The sequence below is a fragment of the Oncorhynchus kisutch genome, linkage group LG18, assembly GCF_002021735.2.
Source record: "Oncorhynchus kisutch isolate 150728-3 linkage group LG18, Okis_V2, whole genome shotgun sequence".
NCBI classification, from domain to species: Eukaryota; Metazoa; Chordata; class Actinopteri; order Salmoniformes; family Salmonidae; genus Oncorhynchus; species Oncorhynchus kisutch.
The window spans coordinates 40,227,187-40,250,425 of NC_034191.2; the positions used below are offsets into that span (position 1 = coordinate 40,227,187).

Sequence of the window (23,239 nt, forward strand, 5' to 3'; positions counted from 1 at the left end):
AGTTTAGAACAGGCCATGAAACGCACAGCACACTCAGTGTTAAGCTCACAACAACAGCTGCTCTCCCCCAGAGGAGTCACACTTTCTCTAAATGAAGACCCCAGGCCTGTTCTTATTTGGAGCTCTAGGGATAAAATAAAATAGCCCAACAACATCATCACCAGTACCCCAGATCTGAAGACAATTCCTTTTGTTATTCCACCACTTTGTTTGCTGACTCCTCAGGGAATTTAAACCGTGTCACCAGCAGCCAGCCAGTCAGGCAATTTACATGTCGCTGAAGAAGAGTAGTTCCCTGCCTCTTTCTCAAATCTGCAGCAGGAGAAAGCTCATGCAACTCTGACTGAGTCCTGTCAAAGTTTTTGGCCCCTTCCTCCTCCTCCTCCTATCTTGATAGTCCTGCCCCTCACCTTCCTAATATGGGGGCATCCCTTTGCCCTCGTCCAATCAGTGCTCTCGATGCGTCCCACCTAGAGATTTCCCCACTGAGGTTTCAGTGAAGGGACAGGCTGACTGGTAACAGGGTGATCAGGAGTTAGTGAGTGAGTGTTTGACAGAGAACAGTGTGTGATTTCAGCTCATCAGCCTGGTGAATCTCTCCCCTCTACCCAGGGAGGAAGCACACTGAGACAGTGGTATCAACCAGGTAGGATGAGTCTCAATCTCACTACAATGGAATTGTCTGACATCTGACTCCTTATGGCTTCTTAGATCTGAGAGTTTGTGGACAGTTCATGTGGAAGAGGTGGATTGTTGCAGTGGGTAGGTGCCTGTGGTGCATGTATCTCAGGTTAGGAGAGTGGCAGGGCTTTTTTAACCTCTGTGTTATGGCTGTTCAAATGTTTGTACATAGTGCAGAATGGAATCAAGATCACTGGTGGTAATATACCGAAGTATTGTTCATGTCATATCTTTTCATCTAGTTATCTGCATCGTTGTTTGAGAATGTTCTTTCCCCCCTTATTTTATAGAAACGTTTGTCCAACTGTGCAAAGGGTTGTGCAGGATAGACCACAGTCTGGAGACTGCACACCCTTAGGTATTGTTTGTTGGATAAGTGCACAGGCCATTTAGAAGGACAAATGCCACTTGTATTGTTGATAACATAGGGCTATGTCACCACACAATATGCTCAGCATGGTTGCTGCTGCCTGCTGCTGTTCCCGCGTGCATACTGATAGGTAGCAGCAGCGTGTGGTTGTTTCAAACACTTTGTCTTACTTTTACACACGGGCAACAGCTGCAACCTGCCAGTCACAGGATCTGAGTGTTGCTCCCCAGCCCAACGGCTTGGGATGCCATGGCAAGGTGGGTAGAATGGCAAACCCGCTATTGAGGGCAAGACCCACCCAGGGTTATGGCTAGGTTGGAATGACGATAACAGACATATAAGTATTGTGTAAAAGTACAAGCTGGCATCCCAAGTGGCGCAGAGGTCTAAGGCACTGCATCGCAGTGCTAAAGACGTCATTACAGACCCGGGTTTGATCCTGGGCTGTGTCGCAGCCGGCCGCGACCGGGAGACCCATGAGGTGGCGCACAATTGGCTCAGCGTCGTCTGGGTTAGGGGAGGGTTTGGCCGGCCGGGATGTTCTTGTCCCATTGCGCTCTAGCGATTCCTTGTGGCGGGCCGGGCACAGTGCATGCTGACTCCGGCCACCAGCTGTACGGCATTTCCTCCGACACATTGGTGCAGCTGGTTTACGGATTAAGCGAGCACTGTGTCAAGAAGCAGTGCGGCTTGGTGGGGTCGTGTTCCCAAAGCCCTCTCCTCCCTTTGATGGCATGTGCTGAATGTCTGTGTGTGTGATCCCCCTGCCATTCCTCTGAGGGGGGGGTCAAATGTAGTGGCAGGGCTTTTGGGACTGTATGGGACCCTCTACAATGCTGTGGATTCAGCCAAGCCAGAGGGTTATAGATAAATCATAAGATTTTAATGGAAATATGAACGTTTATGGGAGTTCTTATTTACTGGGAAAGTGTAGGTATAAGTGAAGGTATAAGTGTAGGTATAATATCACAGGAATCCTATCCTGTTTGCTCTGTAGGAGAGTGTGACAGAGTTAGTATGAACTAATGTGTATAGGACAGTTTCCTAGCGACAGGTTTCTTGAGCAGTGGGCAGGTCGGTAGTAGATGAGGAAGTAGTAGGGTCAAAAGGCGGTTGGGCGATTTGGAGGAAGCTGGGGAAACTCACAAGGAAACACAGTTTGACACAGGGAAACTGCTATCAAAATACACAGATAAAAGCTAGATTTAAGATGTATGCCAGTGCTTTGAATACATTATTCATCACCCAACAGTGCTATATTTGACATTATAAACTGGGTGGTTCGAGCCCTAAATGCTGATTGGCTGACAGCCGTGGTAAATCAAAGCGTATACATTTATTTTTACTGTAAACTCTAATTACGTTGGTAACCAGTTTAAAATAGCAAAAATGCACCTCAGAGGTTTGCGTTGTGCCTAAAAAACAGCCCTTAGCCGTGTTATATTGGCCATATGCCACACCCCCTTGGCCCTTATTGCTTAATTATCATGGGAGAAGGAAGGTTGTTTGTGTCTTGCCCTCCTTGTTGAGTATTTATCTCACAAAATATCCCAGTTTCCTGTTTACAAAGAGATATTTCCTGTCCGCTCCAGGGTGTGGCTGATTTTTCCATCTGAGCTTTCAAAGGACAATAAGATCCTCTCTATGTCTGAACTTCAGTTCCCATAGTTCTCTTCAAAGACATCTCTGGCTAAGACAATCACATTTTCAGTTCCCTGTTACATGTTAGTTTCGTGTATTCAGGTTGTGCTTTACCTGACTACAGACTCTCCTAATACTCTAATGTCTGACTTATGTTCAGGGAACACATGATGCTTTAGGAATCCACGTTGGGTACTACTATGCCATACCTCTAACCAGAGTCATAGGACTGATTACCTCCATGTTTAGACCAGACATGTATGTTTGTATGCATGTATTCATAAGTCACACTGACACTGAAACCGTATTTTGTCCTCATACTGATGTATTAACAGTCCAAGGCAACTGCTAGTGAAGAATAGAATATACCACGATAAATTATAGATGTCTCCTGTTTCATAAAGTTCCGTTTTTAAATAGGATATTGTATCTGAGATATATGTACAGCGGTGAGAGAAAGTATGTGAACCCTTTGGAATGATCTGGTCTTCTGCATAAATTCACAACAATAGACAAACACAGTCTGCTTAAACTAATAACACACAAATGATTGTATTTTTCTTGTCTGTATTGAATACATTGTTTAAACATTCACAGTGTAGGTTGGAAAAAGAACCCCTAGGCTAATGACTGCCCAATAAAAAACACTTACAAAATTTGACCTTGCTATTCACAAGAAGCATTGCCTGATGTGAACCATGCCTCGAACGAAAGAGATCTCAGAAGACCCAAGATTAAGAATTGTTGCCTTGCGTAAAGCTGGAAAGGGTTACAAATTACAAAAGTATCTCTAAAAGCCTTGATGTTCATCAGTCCACGGTAAGATAAATTATTCAGCACTGTTGCTACTCTCCCTAGGAGTGGCCATCCTGCAAAGATGACTTTAAGCACAGCGCAAAATGCTCAATGAACTTAAGAAGAATCCTAGTGTCAGTTAAAGACTTACGGAAATCTCTGGAACATGCTAACATCTCTGTTGATGAGTCTACGATATGTAAAACACTAAACAAGAATGGTGTTCATGGGAGGACACCACGGAAGAAGCCACTGCTGTTCAAAAAAAACATTGCTGCACGTCTGAAGTTGGCAAAAGTGCATCTGGATGTTCCACAGCACTACTGGCAAAATATTGTGTGGACAGATGAAACTACAGTTGGGTTGTTTGGAAGGAACACACAACACTATGTGTGGAGAAAAAAAGGCACAGCACACCAACATCAAAACCTCATCCTAACTGTAAAGTATGGTGGAGGGAGCATCATGGTTTGGAGCTGTTTTGCTCCCTCAGGGCCTGGACAGCTTGCTATCATTGACGTAAAAAATTATTTCCATGTGTATCAAGACATTTAGCAGGAGAATGTAAAGGCTATCTGTCCACCAATTGAAGCTCAACCGAAGTTGGGTGATGCAACTGGACAACGACTCAAAACAGAAGTAAATCAACAACAGAATGGCTTCAACAGAAGAAAATACGCCTTCAGTAATTCCTCCTGACCGTTGTGCAGCTCTGATCCGCAACTACAGGAAAACGCATAGTTTCCTTATAATTTCTACATATTTTCTGTTTAGTTTCAGACAACAAAAGTGTCCTGGAGTGTTTTTTTTTTTTTACCAAAAATAATCTGTATGGTCTAAAGTCTCAAACATTTCTGGGAATGCCAGCTATGCAGAGTAGGGCTTCCCCTTCATTGGCCTGATAAACAGGGAATTGACAACATCCAGTAGTCAACATCGTGGAGTTTAACGTGGGTTTGTTTTGGACACAGTTGGGGGAATACATTTTTTTGTGTATTTTTTTTCATCACCACAACTCAAGTTAGCATAGGTCCCCTCTAGTGGAAGTAGTCCATCTTCATGGGAAAGTAGAGATCAATAACTGACGAAAACAGATGGGTGCATTTGGGAACACTTACATCTGTGTAGCAATTTTAGGAGGTCTCTTCATGAATCATACAGTGCCCCGGCATTGAACTGTTTGAATAAACTGTTCCTCCAAATCCAATAGCTTTAGACTAACTTTATCCCTGGTTGTACACACACTAACCACTTTTTCTCTGTAAATCGTGATGCTATTTGGTTGATACATTTGCACGTCAACTTATTACAGGAATAGTATTGATTAATAGTGTACACAAAGGGTCCTTCCTCTTCATCCTGGGTCTCATGACATTCATTGAAATAGCACCAATCAGGTTAGCTTTCTCCACACAGAAGGTCTGTAGCTGCTCTGTGTGTGTCTTAATATTACATACTATGGCTGTACATATGGGGTAACTGGTGGTAGACTGTCAATGTGATGGTTACTGTAGATGACTCTCCAATGTTTTCAGTCCAAGTGAAATTGATTTTCTTCACACTTTAGAGGACTCTCTTTTAGTTGCCTAGTTGCTAACCCAATTACTGTAACTTTCAAAATGATGGAGAAAAACAAACACAATTGATCCTCTGCAGAATTCTATTAGTATTTGGACATGGTGTCTAGATGACTAGCCAAATCAGTGTCCAAAGTAACTGACCTGGAAGCCCCTAGGACTCAACTACTGCAAAATATACACAGAGCAAACGAGACACACAAGCGCTTCCTATCAGAGCTATGTTTACTATATGTGGGGATATTTAAATATTCATTAGGTGAATATATTAGACCCATTTCCTACTACATAGTACACGCACACTGTGTATTTGTTGGAACTCTGTGAGTGAAACAGTCTGGTCTCCACTGCTGAAAGCATCTCCCTGAGACCTCTAAAGATCTGCGTGTTCCATTTGCTTGTAGTCCTTGAGCAATATTCTTCTTCAGAGAGACAATTCCAGTATCAAACACTATGATGGAAAAGGGTAGGTCTATGCTAAGAACTCAGTTGTGCAGGTATATTTAAAAGGGTATATTTATGAAAGCAATGCAGAGTACCATACTAAGGGCACAATACCAATGGCAGAAACCTGACTTCATAACCACTCCACAGTAGAAACATATTTAAATTATAATTTGATTAGATGTTGCTCAATTGGAGATTAGATAGCTCATATCGCTTTCATTCCTCTGGCGTTGTTGTTGTTGCACAATCCGCCGAAAACGTTTAGCCATCTTGTACAAGAGCACTCTGAATGTCTCATTTGTTCTCGTGACCGGCTGAGACACCCGACACTCTGACACCACACATAGAGGCATGAGAAATATGCCGACACTGAATACTGGATCCCCCTTGACAAACACGCACACACGCATAAACACACACGCCAAAGCTGATCAAAAAGCCATCACATGAAACCAAAAGGGTGGGACATGCCTGACATTGCTGGGGACCAAACCGTATAGTGCGAAAAATGGCAAGTGCCTCCTACCTATAAGTAGAAGGGTATTGAGGGGCTAGGGTGGTGCAGGGATATGCAAAACCGTGGAAATAATTCCAAGAGTGCCATAGCAATGCACCGCAGTCTGAGAGGCCGGTCACTAAACCAAATGGTTGGAAATCATCGAGCATGCCGCAAACTAAAACATATCTAATAGAGAACGTATCATCTTGAATCCATGTGGGGTATCCATGTATCCATGACACTATGTTATGCCAATGTAGAAGTGGGTTCAAAGCAGACAAAGTAAAGCCACTGATGTCTATGGAGTGATGTAGTCTGGTTGAGATCTCTGATCTGTCCCCTGTCAGTGCCTCACACGCCAACATTGACCCAATCTCCTTCTGTCTGCAGACTCTGACAGAGAATTGGAAGAAAGTCATGTATTTACGCAGGCCAGAGACCCAGCCGTGAGTAGCCACTATCTGGCTTTCCCTTGTTCCGGAGATGCTATGTACCATATATGAAGTGGTGTACTGCAGTGCTGCTTACTGACCTGTTGAACTTGGTATCTCCTCTACTGAGCCAGGTGAAGGACAAAAGGTGGTCTCCCCCTTCGGACAGGCCTCCCACCGCCCCCCACGCCAACCCTCACCACAGTGCCTCCCCAGAGGACCAGGAGAGCCCAGAGAGAGTGGTGAGTGGAGACTGTTTGGATACCCTAACACACTCAAGCCAGGGAAGGATAGGAAATGGTGAACTTTAATGTCCCCTTAGGGGAAATCTGTCTCAGAGACATAGTACTGATGTACACACAAAATAGTCACTGTACATTACACACTCAACATAATAGATGCATTGGATGTTACCCCTGTCATGCACATTGTACACTTCACATATTGCCACATACATAATACATATTGCACATTTCCCTTACATTCTGTCAGTGGCGTACTAATCCGGCTCACTTTATGATAGACATGGGAATGAAGGAGAGCTTAGACCTGTTCAGCTTACATGTAGGACCCCATAGCGTCTGAGGGGAGGAGCTGACACTCAGAATTAAGTACATGGGAGGGGTCTAAATATAAATTAGGAAAGCAAACAATACACTGTGTGTTTATGGACATGCACTCGCTGGCGTATAATATGTTCACGTCACTCGTATATCCTTTTTTATTTTATTTTAAAGGTTGAAGCATTTCAGAATTGACAACGGTATTATGCATTATAATAATGTTTATGACATATCCTCTAGTCCCCAACACCTGGTGTGCTAACACAAGATGTCAATTGTTGTTGCCACTGTGCCCTGCCACCTACTGTATGAAAACAGTGGGATCTCTGCAGAGCTTGGCCTAATGAATGGTTGTTTAGGTTGAGAGAAGCGACCGGGAGAGAGAATGACTTCAGCAGGTTTTGACTGTGTCATTTTACTTCAGTCAGTGAGGTTGGGGTCAGCGCTGCAGCTAACACAAAGCTTATAGAGTATGTCCAAGCCCATGTGATCAGAGAAATAATGTCTCTAATCTCAGAATGAGTGTGGCTATAATGAAGGTATTCTGTCAATCCCCAATAGGTATTTTCTCTCCATATCCCATAGTATTCATAGGCTAATTTAATTGGCACACACACACACACACACACACACACACCATCAAGCTCATTGGGGCTCAATCCCCTATGCTTACCTGCCAAATACTTTTATCCAAAGGACTTACAGTTAACACACAATAACCTATATTGTGTGTGGCCCATGCTGGATTTGAACCCATGACGGAACTATTATCATTACTATCACGGTCCAATCAACTGAGCCATCAACACAGATACAATGCTTCCTTCCTTTTAGGTTCAGAAAGAGAAACTGCATGCAGAGCTGAAGCAGGTGCTGAGTCTGAAGAGAAGCCACCTGAAAGAGACGTCTCATTTGGCCCAAGCAGAGATGGATTCTTCAACAGACGCCCAAGCAGTGGTAAAGAGCCAAGAAACAACGAGTACACATGAAACAGTAACCACGTTGTTTGGTGATATCGCTGTCGATTTTTACACATGCCTAGAAAACACTCAGAATCGCGTGCCATTCTACGGTTTACGTTTGAAGACAAGAGACTTGTGAGGAAACTCTCTCCTCTGGTGTGTCTTTACAGGAGGAGGCTGCATCTGAGGTGGTGGAGGTTGTGCTGGAGACAGAGGCTGAGGCTGGAGCCAGTGGCTACAGTGTCACAGGTGGAGGGGAGCGAGGCCTCTTCATTAAGGACGTCCTTAAAGACTCCACTGCAGCAAAGCATCTTAGCCTCCAGCAAGGTAACTAGACGGGGAGATTAGAGTTGCATGAATATAAAGCTATGAGACACAGCTGAGGTAAATTAGTTGTGGACTAGTTTAATAGAAAGAAATAGAAATGAGAAGGTCAAACAGTAAGCTATTAAAACATATCATTAATTCCATACTAGAAATAACTGAACATTATGAAACCATCTTGTTTCTCCCCATCAGCATCCCTTTCGTGTGTCACTTCCATTAAGTGTATTGTGTAATTTATTGTAAGTAATGTCATTGATCAATCACCTTGTTTTGACATGCAAACTGTACATTATCTTGTGCAAATTAAATGGAAACATACAAAAATGCCATGCCCTTTCATATCCTCCCTTTGATTGTCAAAAGCAAACCACAACTATGAGACTTCAATATTTCCCCCAGTTCCCTTTATCTCATATTCACTTTTGTCTGGTTGATTGGTGTCCTTGCAGGAGATCAGTTGCTCAGTGCAAGAGTCTACTTTGACAATGTGAAGTATGAGGATGCCCTGAAGATCTTGCAGTGTGCAGAGCCTTATAGAGTCTCCTTTTTCCTGAAGAGGACCATCACCGGCGCTGATGTCACCATGCACCCTGGCACCACCAGCTTGGAACTGAAAGGACCCAAAACCAAGATGCAGAAAATGGTATGGCTATGATCGTATTTGTAATTGCCATTTTGATAATGAGATATACAACTGGGTATTCCAGATTCATCAGCTTCATGTCCACCTAACTGATACTTGCATCTCTGTTGCAGAGTGTCAAGAGCATCAAACCTTTCAAAGCGAAGAAAAAGAAGGGAGGACGTTTTGGATTGAAAAGGCTGAAGGAAAACAAGAAAGGGAGCACTGGAGCAGAGTTAGAGATGGAGGGATCCCCTTCCAAGGTGGAGCTCAACCCCATTGACGTGGAGTTTGCCTTCCCCAAGTTCAAGCTGGGGAAGGATGGGAAGGCAGAGGGAGCTGAGCAGCATGGAGGAGTGGTCACCACTGGCAGGAAGAAGAGGACGATAAGGTGTTCCAGGATGAAAGCAAATGGTGCTGAGGCGGCTACAGGAGAAGCTGACATAACAGAACCAGCGGGACAGCCTGACGTCTCCCTGCCAGACGTGCCTGGAGCTAAGGTCAAAGTCAAAGGAAAGGGCCACAGGTTCGGAATTCATTTCCCTAAAACAAAAAAGACTAAATCGGACACTGCCTTGTCTGGAGGGTCCCTGGACCTGAAACCTCCTGGTGTCAAATTCACACCACCCTCAGTGGAATTCAGTTTGCCATCTGGAAACAAGGACGTTGACCTACAGAAACGAGAAGTGAAAGTCAAGGAGGGGTCAAAATTGATGCACAGAGAGGTAGAGCTTTCATTAGGACTCCCCTCAGCCTGTCACTCTGATGAAATTGATGGTGAGATAAAAGCAAAAGGTTTAGCTGAAGGAGTTGAAGGGTCAACAGCCCTATCTGGCATTAAAATGCCAGTTGTTGACATCTCTGCACCCAACATAGATCTGCAGCTGGACACCCGGCGTACAGTGCCAGACGAGATAGAGGGACCCTTTTTTAAAGGGCCAAATATATCCATGCCCAAAACTGACATCGCATTACCAAAGATTGGATCGTCTAACATGGATATTGAAGGTCCAGAAAAGGGTGGAAAAATGTGCCTGCCAATTGTTGACATTTCACTGCCAAAGATGATACCAGCAGAAGCAAACGTTGATGTGGAAGGACACATTGGAAAAGGAGGCAAGTTCAAAACGCCAACTTTCGATGTTTCTCTTCCAAAATTCAAGTCTCCAGAGGAGCATACGAATATAGAGGGGCCTGAAGTCAAAGGGGAGTTCAACATGCCAAAAGTTGACCTCTTACGCCCAAAAGGTAAAGTAGAGGGAGAGGTGGACATTGAAGGATACTTAGGAAAAGGAGGTCAATTTCAGATGCCCACATTTGACATTTCTCTACCAAAAATGAAGTCATCAGAGAGAGAAAGGAATGTAGAAGGACCTGAAGTGAAGGGTGGCAAAATTAAAATGCCCTCTATTGACATATCTCTCCCTGAAGGAAAAACAGAGGGGAATATTAACATTGAGGGACATTCTGGAAAAGGAGGCAAGTTCAAAATGCCCTCATGTGACATTTCTCCTCCTAAAATGAAGGGTGATTCCAGTTTAGAGGGACCTGAATTGAAAGGGGGACAGTTTGAAATGCCCCCACTTGATATTTCCCTTGCCAAAGGAAAAACAGAGGGTGGAGTCAACATTGATGCAAATGTAGGAAAAGAAGGAAAGTTCTCTCTTCCAAAAATAAGGTTACCAAAGGGTGACATGAAAATAGAAGGATCTGATGTGAAAGGCATCACATTTCATATGCCCACTATAGATTGTTCACTTCCAACAGGACAAACAGAAGGTCACATGAGCGTTGAAGGAGATGCATCTCACATGCCTTCATTTGATATTTCTGCTCCAAGAGCAAAGTTACCAGAGGGTAAAGCCAAAGTAGAAGGACCTGAAATTAAAGGTGGAAAGGTTGAGATGCCAAAAATGGATGTTTCCCTTCCAAAAGGCAGAACAGCGGGAGAAGTTAACATTGAAGGTCATGTCAGTAAAGGGGGCAAGTTTAAGATGCCCACATTCGGCATTTCTTTCCCGAAATTGAAGTCACCAGAGGGTAAGGGCAACACAGAGGGACCTGAAGTCAAAGGAGGGAAGTTTAAAATGCCTACAATTGGCATTTCACTACCAAAAGGAAAATCGGAAGGTGACATCAATGTTGAAGGAGGTTCTGAAGCAGGAGGCAAATTTCATATGCCCACATGTGACATTTCTCTTCCAAAAATGAAGTCACCAGATGCAGATATCAGTTTAGAAAGACCAGAAGTCAAAGGAGGGAAGTGTCACATGCCAACAATTGACCTTTCCCTTCCCAAGGAAAAGGGTGAGATTGACACTGAAGGACATTCTGGAAAAGGAGGCAAGTTCCAAATGCCAGCATTCGATATATCACTTCCAAAAATGAAGACACCAGATGGTGAAGTCAGCCTAGAAGTCCCTGAAGTCAAAGGGGGGAACATTAATATGCCAACGATGAACATTTCTCCTCCAAAAGGAAAAATGGAAGGTGAAGCTAAGGGACATGCAAGCAAAGGGGGAAAACTTCACATGCCCTCAGTTGACATTTCCCTTCCAAAAATGAAGTTGTCTGAAGGTGAAGTCAACATAGAAGGACCCAAAGCCAGAGGGGGAAAGATTGAAATGCCATCGAGTGATATTTCCCTTCCCAAAGGAAAGATGGAGGGGGAAATTGACATTGAAGGACATTCTGGAAAAGGAGGAAGATTTCATATGCCTACATTTGACGTTTCCCTTCCAAAAATGAAGTCAATAGAACCAGATGTCAGTTTAGCAGGACCGGACGCCAAAGGAGGGAAGTTTCATATGCCAACAATGGACTTTTCCCTTCCCAAGGAAAAGGGTGAGATTGACACTCAAGGACATTCTGGAAAAGGAGGCAAGTTCCAAATGCCAGCATTGGATATATCACATCCAAAAATGAAGACAGAAGGAGAAGTCAGCCTAGAAGGCCCTGATGTGAAAGGTAGAAAGTTTAAAATGCCAAAGATTGATATTTCACTTCCAAAAGGAAAAACAGAAGGGGGAATAAACATTGAAGAACATTTGGGGGAAAAAGGAAAGTTTCACATGCCCACATGCGACATGTCCTTGCCAAAAATGAAGTCAAATGATGGTGACTTGAAATTAGAGGGGCCAGAAGTGAAAGGCAGTAAAATACATATGCCTAAAATTGACAATTCTCTTCCAAAGGGGAAGGCAGAATGTGATATTCAGGTTGACGGGCATGGAGGTAAAGGCGGAAAGTTCCACATGCCCCCAATTGACATTTCTCTTCCAAAAATAAAGTTGCCTGAGGGTGAAGTCAAAGTAGAAGGCCCTGAAGCCAAAGATGGAAAGTTTGAAATTCCAACAATTGATATTTCACTTCAAAAAGGAAAAGCAGAGGGAGAAATTGACATGGAAGGACATTCTGGAAAAGGAGGAAAGTTTCATATGCCAAAATTTGAGGTATCGCTCCCAAATATTAAGCTCCCAGAGGGTGACATCAAACTAGAGGGACCAGAAGGGAAAGGCAACAAAATACAGTTACCTAACATTGACATTTCTCTTCCTGAAGGGAAAACTGAAGGAGATATTGAGGTTGAGGGGCATGGTGGCAAAGGAGGCAAGTTCCACATGCCCTCAATTGACATTTCCCTTCCAAAAATGAAGTTGCCTGAAGGTGAAGTCAAAGTAGAAGGCCCCGAAGCCAAAGGTGGAAACATTGAAATGCCATCGATTGATATTTCACTTCCCAAAGGAAAGATGGAGGGGGAAATTGATATTGAAGTTCATTCTGGAAAAGGAGGAAGATTTCATATGCCTACATTTGACGTTTCCCTTGCAAAAATGAAGTCACTAGAACCAGATGTCAGTTTAGAAGGACCGGACGTCAAAGGAGGGAAGTTTGAAATGCCAAAGATTGATATTTTACTTCCAAAAGGAAAAACAGAGGGAGAAACTGACATTGAAGAACATTCTGGAAACGGAGGAAAGTTTCATATGACCTCATTTGATGTGTCACTACCAAAGATGAAGCACCCAGTGGGTGATGTCAAAGAAGGCCTTGAAGTCAAAGGGGGGAAGTTTAAAATGCCCAAAATTGAAGCAGAGGTTAGGAGTGGAGTCAAGTTACCAACTGTTAAACTGCCAACAGTAGACGTATCTGCACCAAAGGTTGACTTCGACTCTGGGCTGTCAAAATCTGAAGGAGATGATAGGGAAGAGACGGAGCTACAAAAAGCAGAGGGTGAAAGGTCATCCTCTGGGTCAAGTTTTGACATGCCAGATATCTCTCTCAAAATGCCAAGATTTTCTCTCCCTAAATTTGGTGGAAAGTCTAGTGGAGATGTAAACCTAGAAGGATATGGCACAGAGGACGATATTGATATTAGCCCCCCGCGAGCGGATGGTGAGGGCAGACCAGCATCAGCAGAAATACGCGGAGAGGGAAAAATAGAAGGTAAACTAAAGAAGCCCAAAATGAAAATGCCAATGTTTGGAATATCTAAGAAAGATGTATCAATAGCCAGCCCTGATGTGGAAATCAAGACAGAAAAGGGGAAAGTTGACATTCCAAAGCCAGGAATCAGTGTAGAACATCCAGAGGACAAAGCAAATAGAAAATATAGGCTAAAATTTCCAAAGTTTAAGAAGTCATCTCCTAAAGGTAAACTACCAGAGGGAGAAATAGATGTCTCAATGGATAGTGGAATGGAAGGGAAAGGTGGCATTCATGCACCCGATGATACAATCAAAATGCCAAAGTTCTCCATGCCAGGGTTTGGCTCACAGGAGATAGACTTTGACAGTAGTGGACCCAGTGCTGAACTAGATGTCACAGGAAAGGTAAAAATACCATCAGTGGAGATATCCCTGCCAGCTGCCAAGAAATCTGAGCAAGAAGTGTTACTCCCAAAGGCTGAGGTGGATGTGTCTGAGGCTGACATCAGAGGTTATGAAGGAAACCTGAAAATCCCTAAAATGCCAACTATTGATGTATCAGCACCCAAAATTGACCTTCATGTAACTCTGCCTAAAATCAAGCATGAAACAAAAATTGAGGGGGAGGGAGGCAAATTTAAGATGCCAAACATCAAAATGCCTGATATAGATTTATCACTTCCTAAAGAAAAAACTGGGAACATTGATGCATCCAAGGTTGAAATTGAAGGAAGGGGTGGAAAATTCAAGATGCCTGTCATTAAAATGCCAAAGGTTGACATATCACTTCCAATAGGAAGACATAGAGCAATGGATGTATCCACAGTGGAAATTGAAGGAGAAGGTGTAAAATTCAAGATGCCACATATGGAAATGCCAAATGTTGATATATCACTTACCAAAGGAAAAAGTGGAGGGATTGAAGGGCCAGAGATGGAAATTGAAGGAGGGGGCGGAAATGTAAAAATACCACATATGAAAATGCCTGTGGTAGACTTATCACTTCCAAAGGGAAAGTATGGAGACATAAGTGCACCAGAAATGGAAATGGAAGGAGGAGGAAAATTCAAGATGCCACATATGAAAATGCCAAATATTGCCATATCACTTCCCAAAGGAAAAAGTGGAGAGATTGAAGGCCCAGACATGGAAATTCAGGGAGATGGAGGAAAATTGAAGATGTCACATATGAAAATACCAACGGTAGACTTATCACTTCCGAAGGGAAAGTCTGGAGACAAAAGTGCACCAGAAATTGAAATAGAAGGAGATGGAGGAACATTCAAGATGCCACATATAAAAATGCCAAATATTGATTTATCACTTCCCAAGGGAAAAAGTGGAGAGATTGAAGGACCAGAGGTGGAAATTGAAGGAGAGGGTGGAAATATGAAAATGCCAAATATTCATATATCCCTTCCTAAAGGAAAAAGTGGTGATGTTAATTCAACTGAATCGGAAATTGAGGGAGATGGAGGAAAATTCCAGATGCCACATATGAAAATGCCAAATGTTGATATATCACTTCCAAAAGGAAAAAGTGGAGACATCAGTACACCAGAAATGGAAATGGAAGGAGGGGGAAAATGGAAGATGCCACATATGAAAATGCCAAATGTTGATATATCACTTCCCAAAGGAAAAGGTGGAGAAACTGAAGAACCAGAAATGGAAATTGAAGGAGGGGGCAGAAAATTGAAGATGCCACATATGAAAATGCCAAATGTTGATATATCACTTCCAAGAGGAAAAACTGGAGAGATTGAAGCACCAGAGATGGAAATTCAGTCAGAGGGAGGAAAGTTCAAAATGCCAAAGGTAGATATATCACTTCCGAAAGGAAAGTATGGAGAAATTAGAGCACCAGAAATGGAAGTCAAAGGAGGAAATTTCAAGATGCCACATATGAAAATGCCAAATATTGCCATATCACTTCCAAAAGGAAAAAGTGGAGATGTTAATGCACCTGAATTGGAAATGGATGGTGAGGGTGGAAGATATAAGATGCCAGAAATCAAACTGTCAAATATAGATATTACAATGCCAAAGGGAAATTCTGGTGACATTGATGCTGAAATCAAACAGCCCAACGCTGAGGCAGAAGGAAAGATAAAAATGCCTTTGATTGGTTTACCAAAGTTTACAACTCCCGACCTTGATTTGGACATGAATGTTGGAAACCCCAACCATGAAGCTGAGGTTCATGGGAAAAGTTCAGACAAAACTGGTTCACATTCTGAGGGAGACCATAAGACGAAAATCAAAATGCCAACAATAGACATAGAGTGCCCAAAAGGAGATCTGGAGCTGGATATAGGCTTCCATAAAGCTGAGGGAAAGAAGGACAGAAAAATAATAGAGTTGCCTGACTTAGACCTTAAAACTTCTGGTACCAAAGGTAAGGGGCCAAAAGTCAAAAGCACCAAATTCAAAATTGGATTGCCAAAAATGAAGAACACTGGAGATCAAGCATTAGATGCAACCACAAAGAAGACTGGGAAAGAGAATGAAGGGGCCAGTGGTAGATTTATGATTAAGAAGACAAAGCTTGGCAAAGGTGCAGATGTGGCGGCAGATGCGAAGGCAGTTGGTTCTGTGTTGCCAAACATCTCCCTCCCAGATGTGGGCTTCTCAGTATCCAAAGGAGCCAGCCAAGAGGATGAAGGTCATGGTCCAGAGATGAGTGCTAAATTGCCAAAATTCAAACTCCCTAATGTGGAGATCTCAGGTCCTTCAATGACTGGCCAAGGAGGAGCACAAATCAACAGTGGACAACAAGAAAACAAAGATGGTATCAAGTTTCAAATGCCAAAAGTTACTCTACCGTCTGTGGGGCTGAAGAGCACACAAGGCTCTGCCGAGCCCCCTGGCACAGATGCCGGCACAGAGAATGGATTCACATTACCTAATCTTGGAATCAAAGTCCTCAAAATACCAGATATAGACTTTGATATTGGAGCATCTCAAGCTGAGGACCAAGGGGCAGATACAAGTACAAGACAAAAAATCAAAATACCCAAGTTCGGGGTGGCTTTACCTGCTATGTCTTCACCTGAAGCTAGAATACATTTGAAGGACCCAGAGGTTGAGTATGAAGGACCTAAAATGCCCAAAGTTAAAAAGGCTGTATTTGTTTTGGTGAATCCCCAAACAGACCACTCCACTATGTCCACTATGTGTGAAGCAAGTGTCGAGTCTGGAGAGGCTAAAATCAGAATGCCAAAGATCAAAATGAAGCCATCGTTTGGAAAGTCAGGATCCAAGGAAAAGAGTGTTGCTTTGAGCATTGAAGGAGATGTGGATAGAGATGACAAGTCAAAGGGAGCAAAGCAAAAGATTCCCAAAGTCACCTTCTCTCCAGGCAAAACAGGTTCATTTGATGTAACCCTAAAAGGAGAGGGGTCTAGTTCCAGCCTCAATGGTGAGAAGGTTTCAACATTCCAGAACGGATCCAAGGAGGATAAAGCTAAGTTTGTGAAGCTCAAGCTTCCAAAGATAGAGTTCTCCTCGCCATACTCAAAAATAGGCAGTGGAGAAGAGGACCTTGAAATGAGTGCTAAGCTTGTCAAGGAGTCCTCAGGAACTGACGGAGAAACCAAGAGGAAGAAAGTGAAATCAGGCAAAATGTCCTTCCCGGGATTTAAGAAGAAGACATCCAAAGGAGAGGAGGAAACTCAAGACAGTGTGGTGTCCTCATCAGCCAGGACAGAAATGCTAGATCAGGATAGTTCAGAATCAACAACGCCTATGGTCTCCATTGGCTTTGTTCCAGGGAAGTCTAGGGGGCAGGCAGAGGCTGAGAGCAGCAAGAAGGAGCTGGAAGGAAAGCAGTCAACCTGGTTCAAGGCCCCCAAATTCAACCTGAAACCCAACTCAACAGGAATTCTCCTCATTACACCAGAAGGTTCTCCCCAGGGCAGCAGATCCTCGCTCCAATGCCAGGGTGTAGATGAAACTGCAGGTACCTTCCGGCTCCAGATGCCAAGCACGGGGTTCTCCACGCAGGAGGTGTCTGGGGAGAATGTTACCACAACAAAGGAGAGAACCGTAACTGTGGTGACAAAGACGACAAAAAATACAGTAACAGAGTCCAGAACTGGTCAAACCCAGACATCGCTATCCCATTGTAATCACTGAAGTCCGAAGAGATGTGAGAGTAATATATTTTCCCTCTGTCCTGATGTGACGACTGTTTTTTGTAAATGTTCCTCCATGTTTTCTTTCTATTTCAGTCTTTATCGTCTTTGTTCATTTGAGTGGTTTAAATCTGAATGTCAATTCATTATGTATTGTTGTTGGTATCTTTTTTATGCAAAAAATACCACACATTTTAATTTCCCAAAGGAAATGTCTATTTTGCCTTCCCATTTGATATACCAACATTTACTTTGGCATGATTGTAGAATTAGACTGACAAAGAACACAAACCAATTTACCAAAAGCAATTTGTATGTAAATACATTGACATGTTGGGTGCTTACTTAATGAAATATGTAATTATTTTCATATTACTGATGATTGGAATAGTATTAAGGATAGTAGTGATTTGTGTTAATGTAACTGAGGCTTGAGGATGGTGTGAGATTTGTGGTTTAATCATTTACTTACTTCAGCTTGTTTTTTCTTTTTGATATATGAAGATTTTTTGTAATTATACCATACATTGAAATGTAAGATTTATAGGCTTCTACAATGCAATCCATTTCAACACTCTCTATGAGAATCAAGCTAAGTAGACAAAACTTAAAAGAATAGGAAACTATCATCTGATATTAAGCCATGGTTTAAAGAAGCAGATTGAAATATTTCAAAATGAATGCAAATCCTCTTGGACAAAACAATGTCTCAATGTCTCCAATTTCCTTTTCTTTTTTGGTGAGTTAGAAAGTAGGAATTCAATGTGTGTGCTCTACTGCATGGGAAGAGTCCCAGCAATCATCTGTCAAACAAGTTTACAAAGTTTTCCTTAACCAGATTTAACGCCTGTTGGAGCTGAAAATTTGAAATAACCATCTAGAATGGTGCATGACAAGGAGAGAACATGTACATGACCAGATAACACAGTTTAACAGTGTTTATACGTATAGAGAGATTTTTTTACAAATACCTTTATGCTTATGTTTTCAGTGCTTATGGTTTCACAATAAGCAGTTTTCAAAGCAAAGTGTTAACAAAGTGGCATTATCAATAATGTTGTTAAGAGATCATATTATTAATAAACCTAAGATTCCTAAAAAAAAAAATTGTATCGTCTTCCAAATGATTCTCTTTCTAGGTGAACAGCACCCTCCTCTCCTGTCAAATACAGCAGACATTTCAAACATACTTCCTCGCCTTATCACAACATAGTCGTCGGCCTTTTATCAATTCCAATTGTCCTGCATCCTCTCTCCTCTGTCCCCTTCTCGCCTCCTTTTGAAAAAGGTCAAAGTTATTTGAGGAGAGTCAGCGAGGAGAGTAAACATGGATGGAAATGTGCTTGCGTGAAATGAGATGGTCTTTCTCCACCAGCCTGGTTTCAGACTAGACGTAACATAGTAAACGTAAATCCGGGACACTTACATTAGTATGATATGTTACGTTTGATATGGTTACATAATACAGAAGGTGACTAAACAAGGGAGGGAGGGTGTATAACGCAAACTTCTAGCAAGGTATCATGAAGTATCATGGGCTCTTTGGTATTTGAGGGGCGTCGACCAAGACAGGTTTGGCATTTTACAACAATGTCCTCTATTTGTTTGCACATTCCAGGCTAAAACTAAATGTCCCGTGCTCTCTGTTTGCACTTTTAAACGCCCATGTGTCCAGCATGGATCTTCAACATCATCTGTGTGTCAGGAATTATGATTTTCCCTCCCTTGAAAACAATTCCATTGATCTGTGACAGTTCATCACAATGGTTCCAAAACTCTGAGATGCTATGAGGGCATTTTCTCCTCTCAGGCCATCCATCCTGTATGACTTTCCTCAGCTGTGTGAGTTGTGTGTCCTTTTCTGTTTCTGCTCGGATCTCCTACAGTTTTGTGTCACTAACAGGTGAGTTGCTGTACACAGTGTGTACCTACATCTCCATTTTTTCCCTATGAAGCATACCTGTAGTCCCCAGTCGCTTGGTGTTTGTTTACAAGCACAAAACAATGAGAGACTGGAGCCTTGTGAGTCACTCAGTGCTGTGCAGCACGTGCCAGGTGATCTAGGTACAGTATGGTATTCATTACTAAATGTTTAACAACTATTAAGTTAACTGTCTAAAATGTGCTAAATGCTCTGCAGTTGTGCATTTTGTTTGCTAATTTAGTAGCTAGTTAGCAATCTAGCTAAGTGGTTAGCTTCTTCCAAAATCAAGCTTTGCTTGGTAACAGCAGAGAATCCCCTCCTGGATCAAGAGCCTTGCTATCTAATATTTTTTGTATGCGTGCAGCAAACTGTGAGTAGCATTCTTTAGTTACTGGTAAAGCTTTCTGAGCTGGGTTGTCTGTCCTGCAAATACATTTAGTTAGCATTCTCTATGGGATTTTGCATGTACTTGTTAGCATTGCTAATCTTCAGATTACAGAGACTCAGTGGGGTTAGAAAATAGCTCCCCTTGTGTTCAGTGCCGGTATTACCGAATGTCCTGGTATGACACAATGATGTATGAAGGTATGACAATCTGGATACCGCCCAAGCCTACTTGCATCCGAACAGAATGGCGTACAGTTCTTTTCGATTTGCACGTAGTTGATTTCACTGTCTGTGAGAGATTTGGAAACATAGCCGTTGGGCTTTACTTCTTGCAGTAGCACTGCACCTAGTTCATACTTTGATGCGTCCACTTGGAGTCTGAGTTCTTTGTTGGTGTCGTAGCAGGTAAGGATTGGTCCTGGTTCTCTCGTGATCAAGTCTTTCACTTTCTGGAAAGAAATATCATGTTGCTTGTCCCAGAGGAAATCACTGGATTGCTTTAGCAGCTGACACAGGTGTGCGTTGGTATCAGAGAGGCTGGGGGCGAACTTGGCTAAGTAGTTGACCATGCCAAGTACTGTTTCCAGCTCGGCGCGGTTCTTTGTTAGCTCCATCTCCTTTACGGCTGAAATCTTCTATGGATCTGGTTTGATCCCAACCACTGTGAGACAATGTCTGAAGTAGCTGACCTCGGTGGCGCCGACTGTGCTTTTCACAGGGTTGAGCTATATTCCTTTCTCACAGGACCTTTGCAGCATCGTGCAGAGATTCATGTTGTGTCCCTTTTTGGTTCGACCATAGATGAGGATGTCCACAATCGTCCACAATCAATCTTTCGCTGAAACTCGTCTTGGGCTGAGATAATCCCGAAAGGCAGGTGACGACACCTCTTGCGTCCAAATGGTGTATTGAACGTTGTGAGCTTGGATGACACTCCACACTGCCCTTTCCCAACTGGACAAAAGGAGCACCGATGTGAGAATGATGTTCATTGACTACAGCTCAGTGTTCAACACCATAGTGCCCACAAAGCTCATCACTAAGCTAAGGACCCTGGGATGAAACCCCTCCCTCTGCAACTGGATCCTGGACTTCCTGACGTGCCGCCCCCAAGTAGTAAGGGTAGGCAACAACACATCTGCCACGCTGATCCTCAACACGGGGGCCCATCAGGGGTGTGTACTTATTCCCCTCCTGTACTTCCTGTTCACACACGACTGGGTGGCCAAGCATGACTCCAACACCATCATTAAGTTTACTGACGATACAACGGTGGTAGGCCTGAACACCGACAACGATGAGACAGCCTATAGGGAGGAGGTCAGAGAACTGGCAGTGCGGTGACAGGACAACAACCTCTCCCTCAACATGAGCAAGACAAAGGAGATGATCATGGACTACAGGAAAAAGGGTGCCAAACATGCCCCCATTCACATCGACGAGGCTGTAATGGACTGGGTCGAAGGTTTCAAGTTCCTTGGTGTCCACATCACCAACAAACTATCATGGTCCAAACACAACAAGAGAGTTGTGAAGAGGGCACTACAATGCCTTTTCCCCCTTAGGAGACTGAAAAGATTTGGCATGGGTCCCCAGATCCTCAAAAAGCCCTACAGCTGCACCATCGAGAACATCCTGACCGGTTTCATCATCACCTGGTATGGCAACTGCTCAGCATCCGACCGTAAGGAGCTACAGAGTGTAGTGCGTACAGCCCCGTACATCACTGGCGACAAGCTTCCTGCCATCCACGACCTATATACTGTAGGCAGTGTCAGAGGAAGGCCCCAAAAATTGTCAAAGACTCCAGTCACACAAGTCATAGACTGTTCTCTCTGCTACTGCATGACAAGTGCTACTGGAGCGCCAAGTCTAGGTCCAAAAGGCTCCTTAACAGCTTCTACCCCCAAGCCATTAGACTGTTGAACGATGAATCAAATGGCCAAAGGGACTATTTGTATTGACACCACCCCCCTCCCCCTTTGTTTTTACACTGCTGCTACTCACTGTTTATTTTCTATGCATATTCACTTTACCCCTACCTACATGTACAAATTACCTCGACTAACCTGTAACCCCTCACACTAACTCGGTACCGGTACTCCATGTATATAGCCTCATTATTGTTATTTTATTGTGTTACTTTTTTAAATATATATTTTTTTACTTTAATTTATTTTGTAAATATTTTCTTAACTCTATTTTCTTAAAACTGCATTGTTGGTTAAGGGCTTGTAAGTAAGAATTTCACAGTATGTTCTACACCTGTATTCGGTGCATGTGACAAAAACAATTTGATTCGATTTTTGATTGGATTTGACTATTCTGTGAGCTTTATAGCCCAGTAGCCTGATCTGGCATCCATGACACTGAAGTAGCGTGCTCCGGCTATCTTGTGTGTGATGTCATGCAGCAGCATCATGCTGTGGGGATGTTTTTCAGCGGCAGGGACTGGGAGACTAGTCAGGATCGAGTGAAAGATGAATCGAGCAAAGTACAGAGAGATCCTTGATGGAAACCTGCTCCAGAGCGCTCAGGACCTCAGACTGGGGCAAATGTTCACCTTCCAATAGGACAACGACCCTAAGCACACAGCCAATATAACGCGGGAGTGGTTTCGGGACAAGTCTCTGAATGTCCTTGAGTGGCCCAGCAAGAGCCTGGACTTGAACCCAATCTAAAATCTCTGAAGAGAACTGAAAATAGCTGTGTAGCAACACTCCCCATCCAACCTGACAGAGCTTGAGAGGATCTGCATAGAAGAATGGAAGAAACTTCCCAAATACAGGTGTGCCAAGCTTGTGGCGTCATACCCAAGAAGTCTCGAGGCTGTTATCGCTGCCAAAGGTGTTTCAACAAAGTACTGAGTAAAGGGTCTGAATACTTATTTAAACGTGATATTTCATTTAAAAATAAAATAAAATAAATGAACAAACATTTCTAAAAACACTTTTTGCTTTGTCATTGTGGGTTATTGTGTGTAGTTGATGAGGGGAAAAAACAATTTAATACATTTTAGAATAAGACTCTAACCTAACCTACTACCATATCCCACATTAAAGGCACTTAAATATTTTGTCTTGCCCATTCATCCTCTGAATGACACACTGTTAAGAAAATTATGTTCTCAATGTTCATAAACTGAACTTCAATTAAACTACTCGGTCTGTTACCAAGAATTTGTAAGGTTCTTGTTGAAATGAAACAGACAGAGGCCAGTCTACAATAGTCAGCAACGTTTATTTACGAGAGCTCTGACCATCCTTACATGTACATTGGTTTATATACCTCTCCTTTCGTCATAACTGTCCCTCCTCCTCTAAGACAATGACAATATAGTTTACAAGTCTTCATACATTGCTTATCACATCCTACAACATGTTACACAATCTACTGCAAGCCCAAGGTTTCTCCCCTCCCTAGGTGGGGAGACTTCCTTCCCTGTTATCA

The 23,239-nt window shown here is 42.9% G+C and overlaps 1 protein-coding gene across 1 annotated transcript; it reads left to right on the top strand.

Moving 5' to 3' along the window:
• The first annotated feature begins 449 nt into the window (after positions 1-449).
• prx (periaxin) lies at positions 450-18,585 on the top strand. Its single transcript, XM_020507697.2, has 7 exons — positions 450-646; positions 6,401-6,456; positions 6,576-6,683; positions 7,839-7,961; positions 8,137-8,293; positions 8,743-8,936; positions 9,050-18,585. Exons 4-7 carry the CDS (start codon positions 7,932-7,934, stop codon positions 17,477-17,479), a joined length of 8,811 nt encoding a protein of 2,936 aa, XP_020363286.1. The 5' UTR covers positions 450-646; positions 6,401-6,456; positions 6,576-6,683; positions 7,839-7,931; the 3' UTR covers positions 17,480-18,585.
• The last annotated feature ends 4,654 nt before the right edge of the window (positions 18,586-23,239 follow it).